We start from the raw sequence: 13,992 nt of genomic DNA on the forward strand, positions 1-13,992 counted from the left end.
AAAAAAGCACTGTGCAATTTGAACAGTCCATAATTGCTGCACTGCTGGTACAAGGCAGGTCGTTTGTCGGAAGGAAAAGTGTTTTTTGAATATCAGCAGGAAGCTGAAGGCACAGAAAGGTCTGAGCACTCACAGCAGCTATCAGCCTCGCCTCGCTCACAACACCATTTTGACTGTCACGAGCATCTCCAATCCCTCCTCCCTCCTGCAGAAACCGCTCCCCGAGTGGATTACAGCACACTCGGCACGCAGCGATCCATCATTCTCACTGAGAAGCAAGGAAGTGTCAGCCAGCAGCAAGGCCAGCCCGCAAAGGAGAGCCGGAGTAAGATAAATGAACTGCCCCTCCTGCGATGCACAGCAGCAGAGTCTGGAGGACCCAAGGGCCCTCGTGTGGCCCTCGCTGTGGGATTGCTACAGGTGTGCAGACCTGGAGAAGAAGAGTAGGAAAAGGCAGCCACAAGCTGGAAGAGTCTGTCATTAAGAGCTGATGTACAGCAAGCAAAGACGGTGGGGATCTGGATTCACGGCAGCACGACAGCGCAGAGCCACGGGGCTGACAAGAGCAGGACAGGGCCGAGCAGCACACCCTCTGGGCTTCAGCCACGTGGATTCTGAACAGCACATTCATAACACTGAGCACAATGCTACGGTGTGTTTAAAAAGTAGAAACGAGCTGCCCTTAATTGCCTATTGCAGAATGAAGCGGTCTACATGAATCCTCCAAATGGAAACTCTCTAGCTCCCGTCCTTGCTTTAGAGATTCTTCAGAAATCGAAGTGAAAATCTGTTTCCTCCTCAGCTGCAACATGAACACAGGTTGAACTTTCAGAACCTACTTTCCCTTTCTGAGTTTCTGCAAAACTTGGACTGCCAGAGAAAACTTTTTTAAAGTCCTGTAATATCAAGCACCGATATTCTGGGTCTCTTTAAAGAGATTTTAATAAATTATATGAATAGATTTTATATTCGGATAATGAGCTCATCTCTTGCATTTCACAGATGTGTGCTATTTAAGAGCTCCTGCAGAACGATCATACATCCAAGCGTGGCCCTTGATTAGTCTTGCCTCATCTACCACATTAGAAAGGACAAATGTTCACTGAAAACGGAGCACTGTTCTTTGCACTTGCTATCCCAGGAAATATCACAGCCCACGATGCAACGCGGGTTCTGGAAAGCCAGGTGAATTCTGTCCTTGTCACGAAAACAACAGTGTAGCTTACTGAAGTGCTGGACTCTTAATTTCTGCTCATAGCACTGGCACGTGTTCCTCAGGAGCAGCAGTTTGATTTCATCAAACAATCCCAGTTTGAGATGAAAGGAAGCAGCAGCATTAAGTCTGCTCTCCCATAGATTAGTGTACCTGGCACAGCCATGAGCAGTAAGAGACATTTCTTGCAGCTAAATTAAGAGCTCGCACGAACATACCCAGAGATAACCTACCGCAACTGATGAAGCCACTCAAAGCACAGTTTTGCAACATAAGCGAGGTGACCTGAATAACACCACCCTACTGCTCTTGCTAACCACAGCTCACTTTGTACTGCTCCTTTGCAAACCTGGCCTCTGCAGATAACCTGCAGCACCCAGTTTCAAGTCAGTGACTCAACTCGGCCCCAGAGAACCACAGCATTGACAACACAGATTAAAAAGTACCTTTTTAGTCCACCGCTTTACCCCATTATATCCTTTGGTTACAAGCTGTCTATGAAAAAAGCTGTTAAAGAAATGAACCTAAAAGAGAGAGAGAGAAGTGAGCACAGAAATCCTCATGCACAGTCATTCCTCTGCCTCCAGGATAATTTATACAGAACAACTCATAATGAGGCATTATTTAATGCAGGTTTTTGTAACAGAACCCCAGAAGGGACACAGACTTTGCAAGGCCTAAACTACTGCTGTTCTTTAGCAAACAACAAAAAGCAAGCCCTCTTTCCACATAATACATGATGCAAGTCATTGCTACATTTGTATTTACTTTCTGGTATCTCCAGGCATATCATGTTTAGATTTTTGGAGGGGATGGGTCTGGGAGAAAAACACCAGGATAAGGTTTTTGCTATTCTTTAAAGGGATTAAGGAAGAGATCATTGGATTAGCAAAGCAGGGATGGTGCAAGAGGGAGTAACTTTGGCTTCTGGTTGATGGAAGCTCAGAGACACAAAAAACCAATCAAAATAAATTTCATCAAAACAGTTATAAGATGCAATCCAACCAGAGTCATTTGTATTCAACTACTACGACCAGCTCCGGACTTCAGACAGAAACAATATTCTGTTATTTAAAAGCATTTCTAAGTTATACCACATCTGTTTTCTGAGTAACTGAAAACCTGCATTTATGGGGGAAAAAATGCAGGCTTATGTTAAAAACAATTATTTAGCTCCAGGTTAACACTATTATCCCCTGTGCTTAGCTTCTTGCAATTACAGGAACGGAATAATACCAGTGCAAACCTGCAACATCTGTTTTTAATAATTCTGCTAGTGTAGAGGTGGTAGATGGCTCGAGTTATTACTTAAAGTTAGAAAATTCAGCATCTGAAAACGCAGGCTAACAGCCATTAGCTATGCCAGCAGACTTCAAAACCACATTCTGAGGTACCAGCACAAAATCTCCCATGAGGATTTCAATTATGCACTATGAAGAAAAAGCAGACACAAGCAAACAGATACAATCTCCAACACCACAACCCTAGCACATGCTCAGGAAGTACAGAGAATACTAATGAAGAATCACCACCACCACCAATCAAAGCAACAACGCTCTTTCTTCTGAGCGTGAAGATTTTAAGAGCGAGGTTCTGCAGAGCTCATCTAAAAATGGCTTTGTTTGGTTCTTCCTTTGTGGTCTCACCTGAAATTGTTCAGCTCTACCAGAAAACAGATGGCTTTTTATAATTGCCACTGCTACGAGTTTTGTCATGGCTTGTTTTCTTCATTTTTTTTTAGTTTTATAAGTGCCACGCTGCAATTGGAAAGAGGCAAACACTCTGCTGAGGATGCACAAAGCAGAGTGCTGCAGTCACTGCTGCGTCCATTCCCACTCAGCAGGCACACAGCTGAAGCTCTCTGAGCAGCTGCAGGGTGAATGAGCACAACAGCACGTGAGCATGGTTCAGATGCTGCCATTCATGGTCTGCCATCTCAGCAGGAATCCACCTCCAGTAGAAACTTCAGCTAAGATACCGGACTGGTGAGCAAGGGCATGGATAAAGCATTTAGAAGCAGACAGGATGGGGACAGAAACCTCTGGCAGAGAAGGGATGGGAGAAAATAGGGCAGCCAACTTCCACAGGTAGGTCAGTAAATCAGGCTAGTACGGAAACCACCTGCAGAGCTAATGCATTCTTGAAACAAATAACAGTACTGAGGACTGTATTTTAGTGCAGGAAAGGAGGAAAATTTGAGCAACAGACAGCAATAAATTGTAATCGAACCACGCAGAACATCACTGAGCAAAGCCTTAAAGCTGAATCTGAAATATTCAGTGCTACCCCCTTCTGTCTCAATCCCTCATTACGTACGCTCATATAAAAACAGAGACTCCCACCTTTTCAGGGACTGCATCCATGATGAGTTCACCATACATGTTAATTATCTGTAAGAGTTAGCAAATATTTTAATAAGTACAGAATAATTTTATACCCAAATCCACAAGTTCCCCAAAATCCAAAACCTTTCACACTTACAGCAGCAACAAGGAGGTGAGCAATTACAGAAACATTTTGCTGTAGTCTGAAGGACAAGCTCTCTGGAACTAATAGCAGCCTGCCCTGAGAGAGGCTGTGTAACTGGCTGCTTGAAGCCTGCTCCAATCTGAAATGCAGTTTAATTCAATTTAAGTGTACCAGTGCATGCCCTCGGCTCTGCAGCCTTCCTGGTTTTTGGCTGGAGGCCACAGCCTGCTGCTTCACTCTGCTGCTCTTGTATTCTGCTTTTCTGGCACTGAGCTCGTGAGGAGACACTCAAACATGCATGGGTAGCTGCTCTTTTCTCAAAACAGTAGAACATCACTTCTTCAAAAGGAAGCAGCTCAGCTGGGACTCCTCCTTTTTTCCACTACTATTCCACCTGCCTTTGTAAAAGCCACTCAACTACGTACATCTCAACTACGGGCAGGCTATCTATACTGCAGCAGAAAGTAAGCAGCTGATAGATACCCTGACAAAGAGAGAGCTAAGAATGGGAAAGAACCACACACACACCAAGCATCTCTAACCTGGTCATTCAGCCAGTTCTGGCCTTCCAGTGTAGCTAAATCATCCATATCTAGCATGTGCTTATTATAGAAGACCCGGAAATTGCAAGTGGAGGTTTTTGGATGTTTTTCCCGATACTTCATGATTTCCCTGGTGATAAAAGGTTTTCTAAAACAAGATCGAAGAAGCAGAAAGAAGTCAGTCAATGTCAAGATCACATCGAAAGAAATTCTAATGCTTTAGGTGTTAAGACATGGAGCACACGGTAGCAATGTGAGCAATGTGTCCTTTATAAAGTCCAGAATGTGATACTGCTACACACCTATGGGAGAAATCTTCATTAAAGACTTCTTTTAATCTTCCCATGACATCTTTTTCACAGAGTGGAACTAAACTGCCATATTTCTTCATAACTTCATCTAGGAATCCTTTAAACATACCAGAAAAATGTAAGTGCAAACATGTAAGAAACCCTCCGAGTTCACGAGCCCAACAAAGCAGTCATTTCTTCCAAGCGTGAGCAGCAGTCATTCCGCACCCAACAGACACGCAGCACCACACATGGCATTTATATACTAAAAATCCCTAATCTTGAATTGGCAACATTAAACAAAAGAGGGGGTGAGGGGAGGAGGACAAAAATAAAGAGGCAGAAATCTGATCGTTCAGCTTTACAGGAAAAGATCAGACCCCATTCTCACAACATACATGCATATCTACATCAAACTAATTGTATCAGTACCACGAGGAAAATCCAGCCCACTGTCTGTTTCGATTAGCATCCTAAGTAATTTTACCACAACATGAAAGGTTATCATTTATACGCAACAGTTTTCACTGAAAAGCCAATATCTTCTCCTTATGGTATGCAGAACATGCCCTGATCAGCAGTGTCTGCAGTCTGTTCAGCTCCTGCACTCACCACTGCCATTGGAAAGAATGCCAGTCTCTCAGCAAGGTTAACTCATTTACCCTGTATCTCAGGGATGGCATTTAAGGCCACAGACAGCCATGTCAGCTTGGCCTTGTCTGGGAAAGCACCAGGCAACCACAGCAGTAGAAGCAAAAGATATTAACTGGAAATTAATGGGGGGATGAATAGTGGAGGAATTAAAAAATCAACTAAAAAAAAAATCCCCAAACTAGGAAGTAAATATATTTTTTCCTCAGACCCCAGACTAGAATAGTGGAGGCACAAATCTCACTCCATAGCACCCAAAACTAATTTGAGAATGAAAGAAAACAGAAAACATAATTTCAACACTTAGCAGGAAAAAAAAGAGATTGCATTCTCCAGCTTTCTGCAGACGAATTTTCAACTGCACTAGAAAACGTGTTCTGTGTACAGAAGGAAAGCTGGATCTGAGCACACAGCCCAGGGCAGCTGCACTGACCCAAACTGCAGTGCTTGTCTCAGGCCTGGGTGCGATGGGAGAGGGCATCACTGCAATAGACGCCCAGTTCTCTGCTTAATGAGGCATCTAACAGCTAACGACATTTTTTGGAACCTTTCAAAGATCAGGATGGGAAAAAGCAAGATGAGAAAAATCCAATGGAATGAAGTGCCCGGAGAAGAGCACTAAGCAAAGCACAAGAAGGAAAGGAGGGAGAACAAGAACAAAACCCAGAGACAAGAGGAGCAGTGAGGATGCAGCAAGAAATACACCTGGCTGCACGACAGAAGGAAGGGAGGCTTCTGGAGGGAGATCCCACAGCAAGGATGCATCGTTCATGAGAGATGTCCTTCCTAGCACTCTGCCACATGCTCACCTACAACTTCTATCCCTTGTATCTTACATCTAAGATTACACAACCATAACAGACAGGAGTTAGAGCCCTGCTCATATCAGAAAGCACTGCATAATGTTGCTCATTAGCATCCACAGCCAGCTGTTACAGAGACATTCAAAACTCAAGAGCATCCTGACACATCTCCTTCATGCATCTATCCTAAAACTCTTGCCAGGTCAGCAGTATCTTTCAAGGGTGCAGGAAATTGTTAACGAAGCTCCTAAGGAGGCAAAAACTCAGTATGAATGTATATGTAAAGCAGACCTGGCATCAGCCCTCAGTCAGGAGCCCCGAGCCACGTGGAAAACACAAAGCAGTCCCACCTACTTTTATTGAGAAGCTAGGCAGGATCTCCCTTAAAATTGTCAAGTGTGAAAAACTTGAGTCCGTTTACTGGCTTTTCTTTTTCTGAAGCTGCTCAGGACAGGAACATGATGGCCTGTCAGACTCCAAAACTTTAACTGTTGCCCCAGTCTTTGCCCTTGGCGGTTAGAGAAGGACTACATCCCTTTTTTTTCTGCTGGACAATCTTTAAAACTCCATTGCAGAAGTGCTCTGCTCACTGTGGTACAGTAGTTTCTCTCAGTTTCAGTGCCTGGTTCCTGCTGGGTTACATCAAACCAGTCATAGAGAAACACATCCCACATTAACTTGCAGATATGAAAAGCTAAGTCATCTTTTGAGGTCCAACTTGTCCTACACATTTTGCTTTAGGGATTCAATTGCAAGTTTCCAGGAGGCAAGAGAGAATCTAGGTGAGACTAAAAAGCAGGACAGAAAAGACAGCACATCAAACTATCCCTCAAACACTACCTGACACCAGCTTCAGCTTTATGGGAATTTATGAGGCCAATTCCTCCAAAGGAAGACTTCAACTACCAGAACTGGGCATTATATTAGTGGCACCAGGTAGCATAACATACTAACTCAGTACTCTTATGGGTGTAGTATGCTGGTATATATAAATAAGACACTGATTGCTATTTTTAGTACGGTCCACATTAGATGCTATCAGATACTGCACGCTCAGCACTGACTAAAAAAAATCCCTAAACCTTTCTGCTAAACCTGCATTCCTGAAAGACTAGTTCTGCCTTTTTAAAAAAACACTGTAGAAGAAGAAGATTGAAGAAGATTCATTAAACTTACTTCACAAATGAGCATGGAGAAAACCTCCATGAGATTAAAACCTGTGATAATGAAATTACGTGATTTAGTTTCAGTACATGACAGAGCAAAAGACGAGTGAATAAGACTGGAAAGAAGTATCAGAATACTGAGTTAGTCCAAGTTAGGAGTAATAATTTACAACCATTAAAAAATTGGAAATTTTAACCTCATACCATGAGGTTAATCATGGTATGAACCACATGATTCAAGACTTAAAATGTCCACCAACATTTTTTCACAAAGATTCCAATCAAATTACATTGCATTCTCTGAAATCAGAGGCACTATTCACCCATCCCTCAAAACAGCCTGCCAGCTAAGTATTAGTTTGGCCTTCATTCACACAGCTCTCCTCTCTAAAGCCTCATTCCATTAAGTGTTACACTTAGCACCTCTTACAACTCAAAATAAGAATCCATTTTAACAAAGGAATTAAAACAACATTAGATTCCATGATACATCCCGCAGTTTTCAGGAACTCTTGGAAGCAAGCCCTAAGATGTGTAAAAGATATACCACAAAGCCACGCTGCCAACTGCTCATCAGCCACCCGGGAAGCTTTCTGACCATTCTTTTTGCCTCCCTTTCGAGTTCCTGATTTCAGTTCTGTGCTTTCTGGTGAAGGCTCCTCAAGAGGACTCTTACAGTAAGGGTGATCGAGTAGCTTTGCACTAAAAATGTCCAGGTTCAAGGAGCCCTCCACCTCCATTTGGTTAGAGCTGTCCTCATTTTGTGCCAGCTCCATGGATAAAGGTCCATTTGCAAAATCATCACTGACATCAGAACCCTGCAAGGAGGATTGTAACAGTATCATTCCATCTACACCCATAACCTCACACGGTTCTGCATCATCTTGACCCGAAACCGCAGCATCTTTTGCTATCACACAGATCAGAACATCAGAGCTGCAATCCTCTGCCGGAGCCTCGCTGATCTCCACCTCGTGCCCGGCCTCTGCCTGCAGAGAAGCTCCAGCTCTCAGTTCTGGTGGGATGGTGCCAGCGCCGCCTTCCTGCCCCCCAGCGCCCGGCTCCTCAGAAAGCAGCTCAGCACGCAGCACCGCATCCTGCACGTGGTCGCTCTCAGATGCGGGCACTTCGTTCTCCTCACCCGAAGATTTGGGTGTGTTATTGTTCATATCTGATAAGCTGTACTGATTCCAAAGACGGTTCCTTTTAGGTTTCCAGCAGGAAAACCAATTACACAATCCACTTTCCAAATCCCGCCGGAGCGTCTCTCGATGGTCCCTCGTCACTTTCTGCACCCACCTTGGCTTGATTTTCCTCAATTTGCAGGTTTTGCCTCTTGCTCGAAGTTCTGGGGATTTTATAATTCTATACCGAAACTTAACCATAGAAAGTTTCTTATGCATCATAAATAAAGATCTCTTTTTTACATTATTATGGCTAAATTTGGACCTCTTTACAGTTGTCAAGGGGCCACAAGTTCCATTCCACTCCTTTTGCAACAGCATTTCCTTTTATAGTTGTTTAAAACTACCAGGACTGTGTTGCCCACACCATTATTGCTCTCCTCCCCACCATATACAAAACCACCTTTCTTTACAGGTAACGCAGCACCGTGCTGTGTACCACATGAGACACAATGAACGTTGCCAGAGATGCTATTAAGAGGAGCGCCAGTTTCTAATTCTTTGTCCAAGAGATCTTCACTCTGAAAGGATTCATTGTTGAGTTTTCTTACTGCTTCTCCAGATGGGCTTTCAGCTTTGAGACTGGGACAGGAACTTTTTGCCCTCAGTATTTTTGTAAGGAAAGCTCTACGGTTCAACAGTAGGTTTTTGATAAGTTTCTGCATTTAGCTGCACATCAGGAGCCCACCTGCTCTGGAGCTCAAGTGCCCTCCTTCTGCACTGCAGACTTCTGAACAGTTTATTGTGATTTAAGCTCACAATTAGCTGAGCGCTCTGTCTTTTCCTCTTAGCTAGGAAGAATTGCTTTTGGAAGCAGCATTTCCCAAGCTCCCCAAATCCAGCGGTCCATCTTCCAGACAGGGTCAGCAACTGACTTCCTTTCAAAAGCAAATTTCTTCTATGTTTTTTCATATTTCTGCTTCATCATGATCTCGTAAACCAGCTGAAAGAATAAAGGAAATGATTTCAGAGTTATCTGCACTGTGATGTAACAGCAGAACACCCCGGCACACGTTCCCCAGGCAATGTATGTAAAATTCCACCTACCCTCCAAACACAATCCCACGTTCCCCAGGACGTGCTCTCAAACACCAAACGAAAAAAAAAGGTGGGGGGAGGGGGGACAGGAAACCAATGGTTGCGATGGCTTGGTGTGTAAACAGGCTCATCTCATTTACCTCCCCCTGAGGCACGGCCACAAACAGGCAATCCCCATGCAGCCCACGCTCCCTATATGTAACTTCTGACTCTCTGGCCTTAGGTTAAATCTTGTTCAATACCCATGCTGCAGAGCAAGCATGGTTAACTAAGCTGCTTCTAAAGGCTTCTTCATGACAGGACTCTGAAGCCCAGGTTAGCCAACAAGTGAGTGTACATACCTGATTCCATCATGGCTGTACAAAGAGAACACTTATTCCTGGGCAATAAATGTTAGCAGCACTCTGAAGGCGCTTCACACGCTCACACAAATCTTTCCCTTAAGGGACCAGCAATGTACTGCCACAGAAGAATTTCTGATGTTCTGACTCTATAAAGCATACACAGCTTACTTACTCTGTGAAGTGGTTGCTCTGTATTTACATTAACAGCTCACTCCACGAAGTGAAGCCATCAGCTGCTATAATAGTGTTTATCTTTGCATTAACAAAGCAAAGACAAAGCAGAACGCCAGTTAATCACCTTAAACTACCTTTCCCCTCTAAAACCTGCACCTCAAAGTGAGCACTAAGGATATAACTCAGACTACACAAGAGTGTAAAGCCTGCATGGCAATATCCATCCATCCTCGTGGCACAGCTCACAGTTATTGACTCATCAGCTCACAGGCAGAGGTACCCAGAGCACAAGGGGAAGGCATCAGCCAGGCACAACATGGGATGGTTCGTGCAAATTATTCCAGCCTAACCAAGCACACACTGTATTTCTGAATGCTTTGTATTTATCTCAAGTTCAGAATGGACTCTGTCCCCCTCTCTCCTAACCAGCTGATTCTGACTTACAGACTAACATCACATGTTTTTTCACGGCCACATCCAACTCAAGAACAAGCGAGCATCGTCTAGCTGAAAAAGCATTATCAGCTGGACTTTAAAGCAAACAAAAATGCTAGGTACCTACAGAACCAGGTATTTAAAGTCAAACTTGAGAAGCTCTTCTATATTTTTGACTCTGCTAATCTCATGTGCAAACAAGAGGAGGCAATTTTTTACTTGTCTTTTGGAGGTGACAGGGAACAGAAATGCTGAGAGAGATGCATAAAGAACATCACTGAGCACTTGGGTAAGGTATTCCACCACACAAAACCAGCCAACACAGAATGGAACTGGGCTACTTCCACCAACAGAGATGCACAAAACATACAGTTTTACAGTGTAAATGCTGAGTGGGGCCTGGATCTTTTGTAACCCTCTGCTGATCTCCGCACAACTTAGTTATCATAAGAAATGTGGTCGCAGCATCTCTTCAAGCCAATTTGCTCATACTTGCTCCTCTAACATTTACCTATTACACGGCATTATCTCCAGCTTATGCTTGCTCTTACACTGCAGACTCTACTTGTCTGTCTGCTGATGCATGCTACCTCCAAAACATTCCTCGAGCGGCCCCAGTGAGCAGCAGCCAAACCACACTGCTGCTAGGACAGCGTCTTCCAGCCACACTTCCATCCAGCAAAACAAACAACCCAGCAAACTGCTGTGTTCTCAGCAGAGCCACGTGCACACGGGGCTTCTGCTGGGCTGCTGGTCTCCAGCACTGCAGGAAGAGCACAGCACATCAAGTGTCAGTGTCACCACTTCTCAGTAACACACTATTCACCCAGTAACAGGGTCACATACCCACATGCCCCGACCAGCTCGGAGTCCTCGTTTCTATCCTCTCTCATAGCAGAGCACAATATGATGCACCCCCTGCACAGGCGCTGCCTTAGACATGGAGCAGCAGCAGCTGCCACAGCCATACCCACGTCATGGTCACGGTGGGAAAAATACCGAGCTAGATGCTAGCAAAGGTAAGTCCTGGCAACAAAAAGAACCCGAGGCAAACTGGAATTGAGAGGCAAGAGAGGAGCCACAGTTTCAGTGCGATCGATTGCAAAAGCAATCGACAGAGCTCATTTGTACACAAGTGTGACAAAATCCAGCTGCCTAAGCTGCAGCAAGGAGAGACATTAGTAAAGCTGCTCTGCCCACTCGTTCTTCTGCTTTAGATTACAAATTAGATCATTAAGACATTACCACTTGGATGACTAAAAATACTTCACGTTTGTCCGTGGCACATACACCAATTTTTCCACACTGAAAGTTTTTCTGTGTGAAAAAGTTTCTGCTTAAAAAGAAGAAAAAAGGTCTCACAAAGCCATTTAACCCAAGAAACCTTTCCTGCCCTCCCTTCTCCCTTTCCAAGCACAATCAGTTTTAAGTCTGGATCCCTTTCGAGCAAAGGCCTCCAAGAAAGCAGCTAATCCCAGGCCTAGGAGCTGAAACAGTTCCCTTTTCTAATAGCTGCATTACTTAACGTGACAAAAGATAATCCATATGCAAATATTTCATTAGAAGATGCTGCTTGAAGAATTTACTTTCCCTCAGTGCTACTGGAGTATTACTGGTTTTACCTGGCAATATAAATCAGCAAGGCAAAAGTGTAGCTCAAGCATGTGCTGCTAGGAAAGGAACTGAAATGAACAACGCAGAAACAAAGCAAGCCAAAGTTTAAGAACCTGAAGAAAAACTCACTTCTCAGCCTAATACATCAGCACAGATGGAAAACTGTGGAAGTCAGTCACTGTCACCACTAGGAATCACTGGGCTTATACAAGCCATACACTTCTACACATGAATGCTGCCAGGAGTCATGCCAGCAAGATCTTAGGAAAAGCCCCAGTGAATACCTTCCACAGATCACACATGACAGAAATTTACCATCATTAGTCCTCACCATTCCAGCTGTGTTTGACATGCCACCTGCCAGCGATCCAATATTAAAAGGCACAATCTCCTTTGCACTGGACAAAGATGGCCACAAATTTCAGCTTTGTACCAATAGTGGACTCTGGTTACCAATTTGCTTTGGACTAAAGTATTTTCTGAGAGCTGCTCACCACTTCCATTTCCAAAACAGAGAATTATCCCAAGAGCTCTTGTAACTCACCAACGTGTCAACATGACATAAAACCAGCCTAAAACTGAGCACCTGCACAGATCGGAATGGAAGGCCCCTGACCCTGCAGTCAGTAGTGAACACCGTGCAGGTACACGTTGCATTTTCATAAGAGCAATTGACAGCACTCTCTGCTTGCAATTCCTGTAGTTGCAGCTTACCTGAAAGCTTACATGGTTGCAGCTTCAAATGAAATTGTATATTGGAAAAGATATAATGTATTCACTTCTTTCACCAGTTTTAAACCTGCTATGGTTCTACTCCTACTTCACCTTTGTGGTCCCACATATTTTTGGCAGCTTTAGAGATCTAAAACACACAAACAGGAAAGGCAATGCTGCTGACAATGCACTGCCAAAGGCTTCTGATACCCAAAGCACCTGAGCACAGGCACCTTCTATCCCACTCTCTGAGCACACCCAGTGCAGCCAGGACCCCGCAGCAGCACGGCTACCTCCCACCCCACCACCGCTGTGCTGGGCCCAGCTGGGCAGTCGGCACCTCCAGACAGACACAGTTATAGCTGCTTGCTAATTCCTAGCGTTGTTCCCAGACTGCACAAGTTTTGGTGTTGCTATTCAAAATGTAGATGACACTTGTATCGGTAAGGTAACCAATGCAAACAGCCTTGGGTGTGTTGCTTTCCATGGACACCAGCAATACACACATCACCTACTCCCGTGGGAGGCAGCAGCTCTTGCACACAGGCAACGAGTCCAGCCGCGTCAGGCCTCAGCCAGCAGGCAGGGCACAGGGCTGGGACGGGCCCTGCACACTGACACCACAGTCCAAAATCAGAAAGGGAAAGAGGAAGCCGGGCTGGTGTCTGTCTTGAAACCACGGCACAGCCATAACTAACCTGATAAGGTCAGGAGGCCTGAAACAACCCAGCTGCCATACGCAGAAGTAACGCAGAAGGCCCAAGCACTGCGAACTGCCTCCTCTCTCTTTTCTGACCCACTCAGCACATTTCTGGGAGCCGTTCACCGAACAAACGCTCAGCTCTGTCCCGGAGGCGAAACAAACTGCAGGGAAAGACATTCTGACAACACATTAACACCGGGCCGTGCAGAAATTGCCAAAGTCCACGCTGACACGGGTTATCACAGCACACACCAGGAACTTCAGGCTCTCGGCTGGGCCTCTTCCCTGCTCCACGGCTGTCAGGAACCAGCCCGGATCTCAGCCAGCAGGCTGCACGTTTGTTCAATTCATCGCTGGCACTTTTTTAATGACTTGCCTATGGCAACATCCTCCTTTAGGCAAAACTAGATCAGCGCATCAGATTAAACGGCATGGATGAGAAATGCCACCAAAAGTCAGAGTGATGGAAGCGATGAAAAAACCGAGATTAAAAAGCTCGAGCTGCTTTAATACGGTGGGCACGCGGACATAAGCGCCCTTCAGCTTCCAGTCCTCAGACTGACTTTACGAAGCTGCCCTTACGCTGCGCCGGCCTCCAAACACCCTGCAAGCAGAAGCGGCTCGAGGCCCGCCGGTCAGGGCGCAAACGCAG

The 13,992-nt window shown here is 44.9% G+C and overlaps 1 protein-coding gene across 3 annotated transcripts in view; it reads right to left on the bottom strand.

The window, feature by feature from the left end:
* The window catches only part of SENP5 (SUMO specific peptidase 5), a 19,300-nt gene extending 5,336 nt beyond the window's left edge, over nt 1-13,964 (bottom strand). The window contains exons 1-7 of one of the 3 annotated variants that reach the window (XM_019619109.2): nt 13,336-13,964; nt 7,682-9,261; nt 4,527-4,632; nt 4,225-4,372; nt 3,556-3,603; nt 1,660-1,737; nt 13-802 (exon numbers count right to left, since the gene is read on the bottom strand). In XM_019619109.2, the coding sequence (XP_019474654.1) occupies nt 683-802; nt 1,660-1,737; nt 3,556-3,603; nt 4,225-4,372; nt 4,527-4,632; nt 7,682-8,639 (1,458 nt within the window). In that variant the 5' untranslated portion in view covers nt 8,640-9,261; nt 13,336-13,964 and the 3' untranslated portion in view covers nt 13-682. Of the gene's footprint in view, nt 1-12; nt 803-1,659; nt 1,738-3,555; nt 3,604-4,224; nt 4,373-4,526; nt 4,633-7,681; nt 9,262-13,335 lie in introns of those variants that run through there. The other 2 variants (XM_019619107.2, XM_019619108.2) reach the window with 2 other exon arrangements.
* Nucleotides 13,965-13,992: the final 28 nt, after the last annotated feature.

Source organism: Meleagris gallopavo, chromosome 11 (assembly GCF_000146605.3).
Source record: "Meleagris gallopavo isolate NT-WF06-2002-E0010 breed Aviagen turkey brand Nicholas breeding stock chromosome 11, Turkey_5.1, whole genome shotgun sequence".
Classification (NCBI taxonomy): domain Eukaryota; kingdom Metazoa; phylum Chordata; class Aves; order Galliformes; family Phasianidae; genus Meleagris; species Meleagris gallopavo.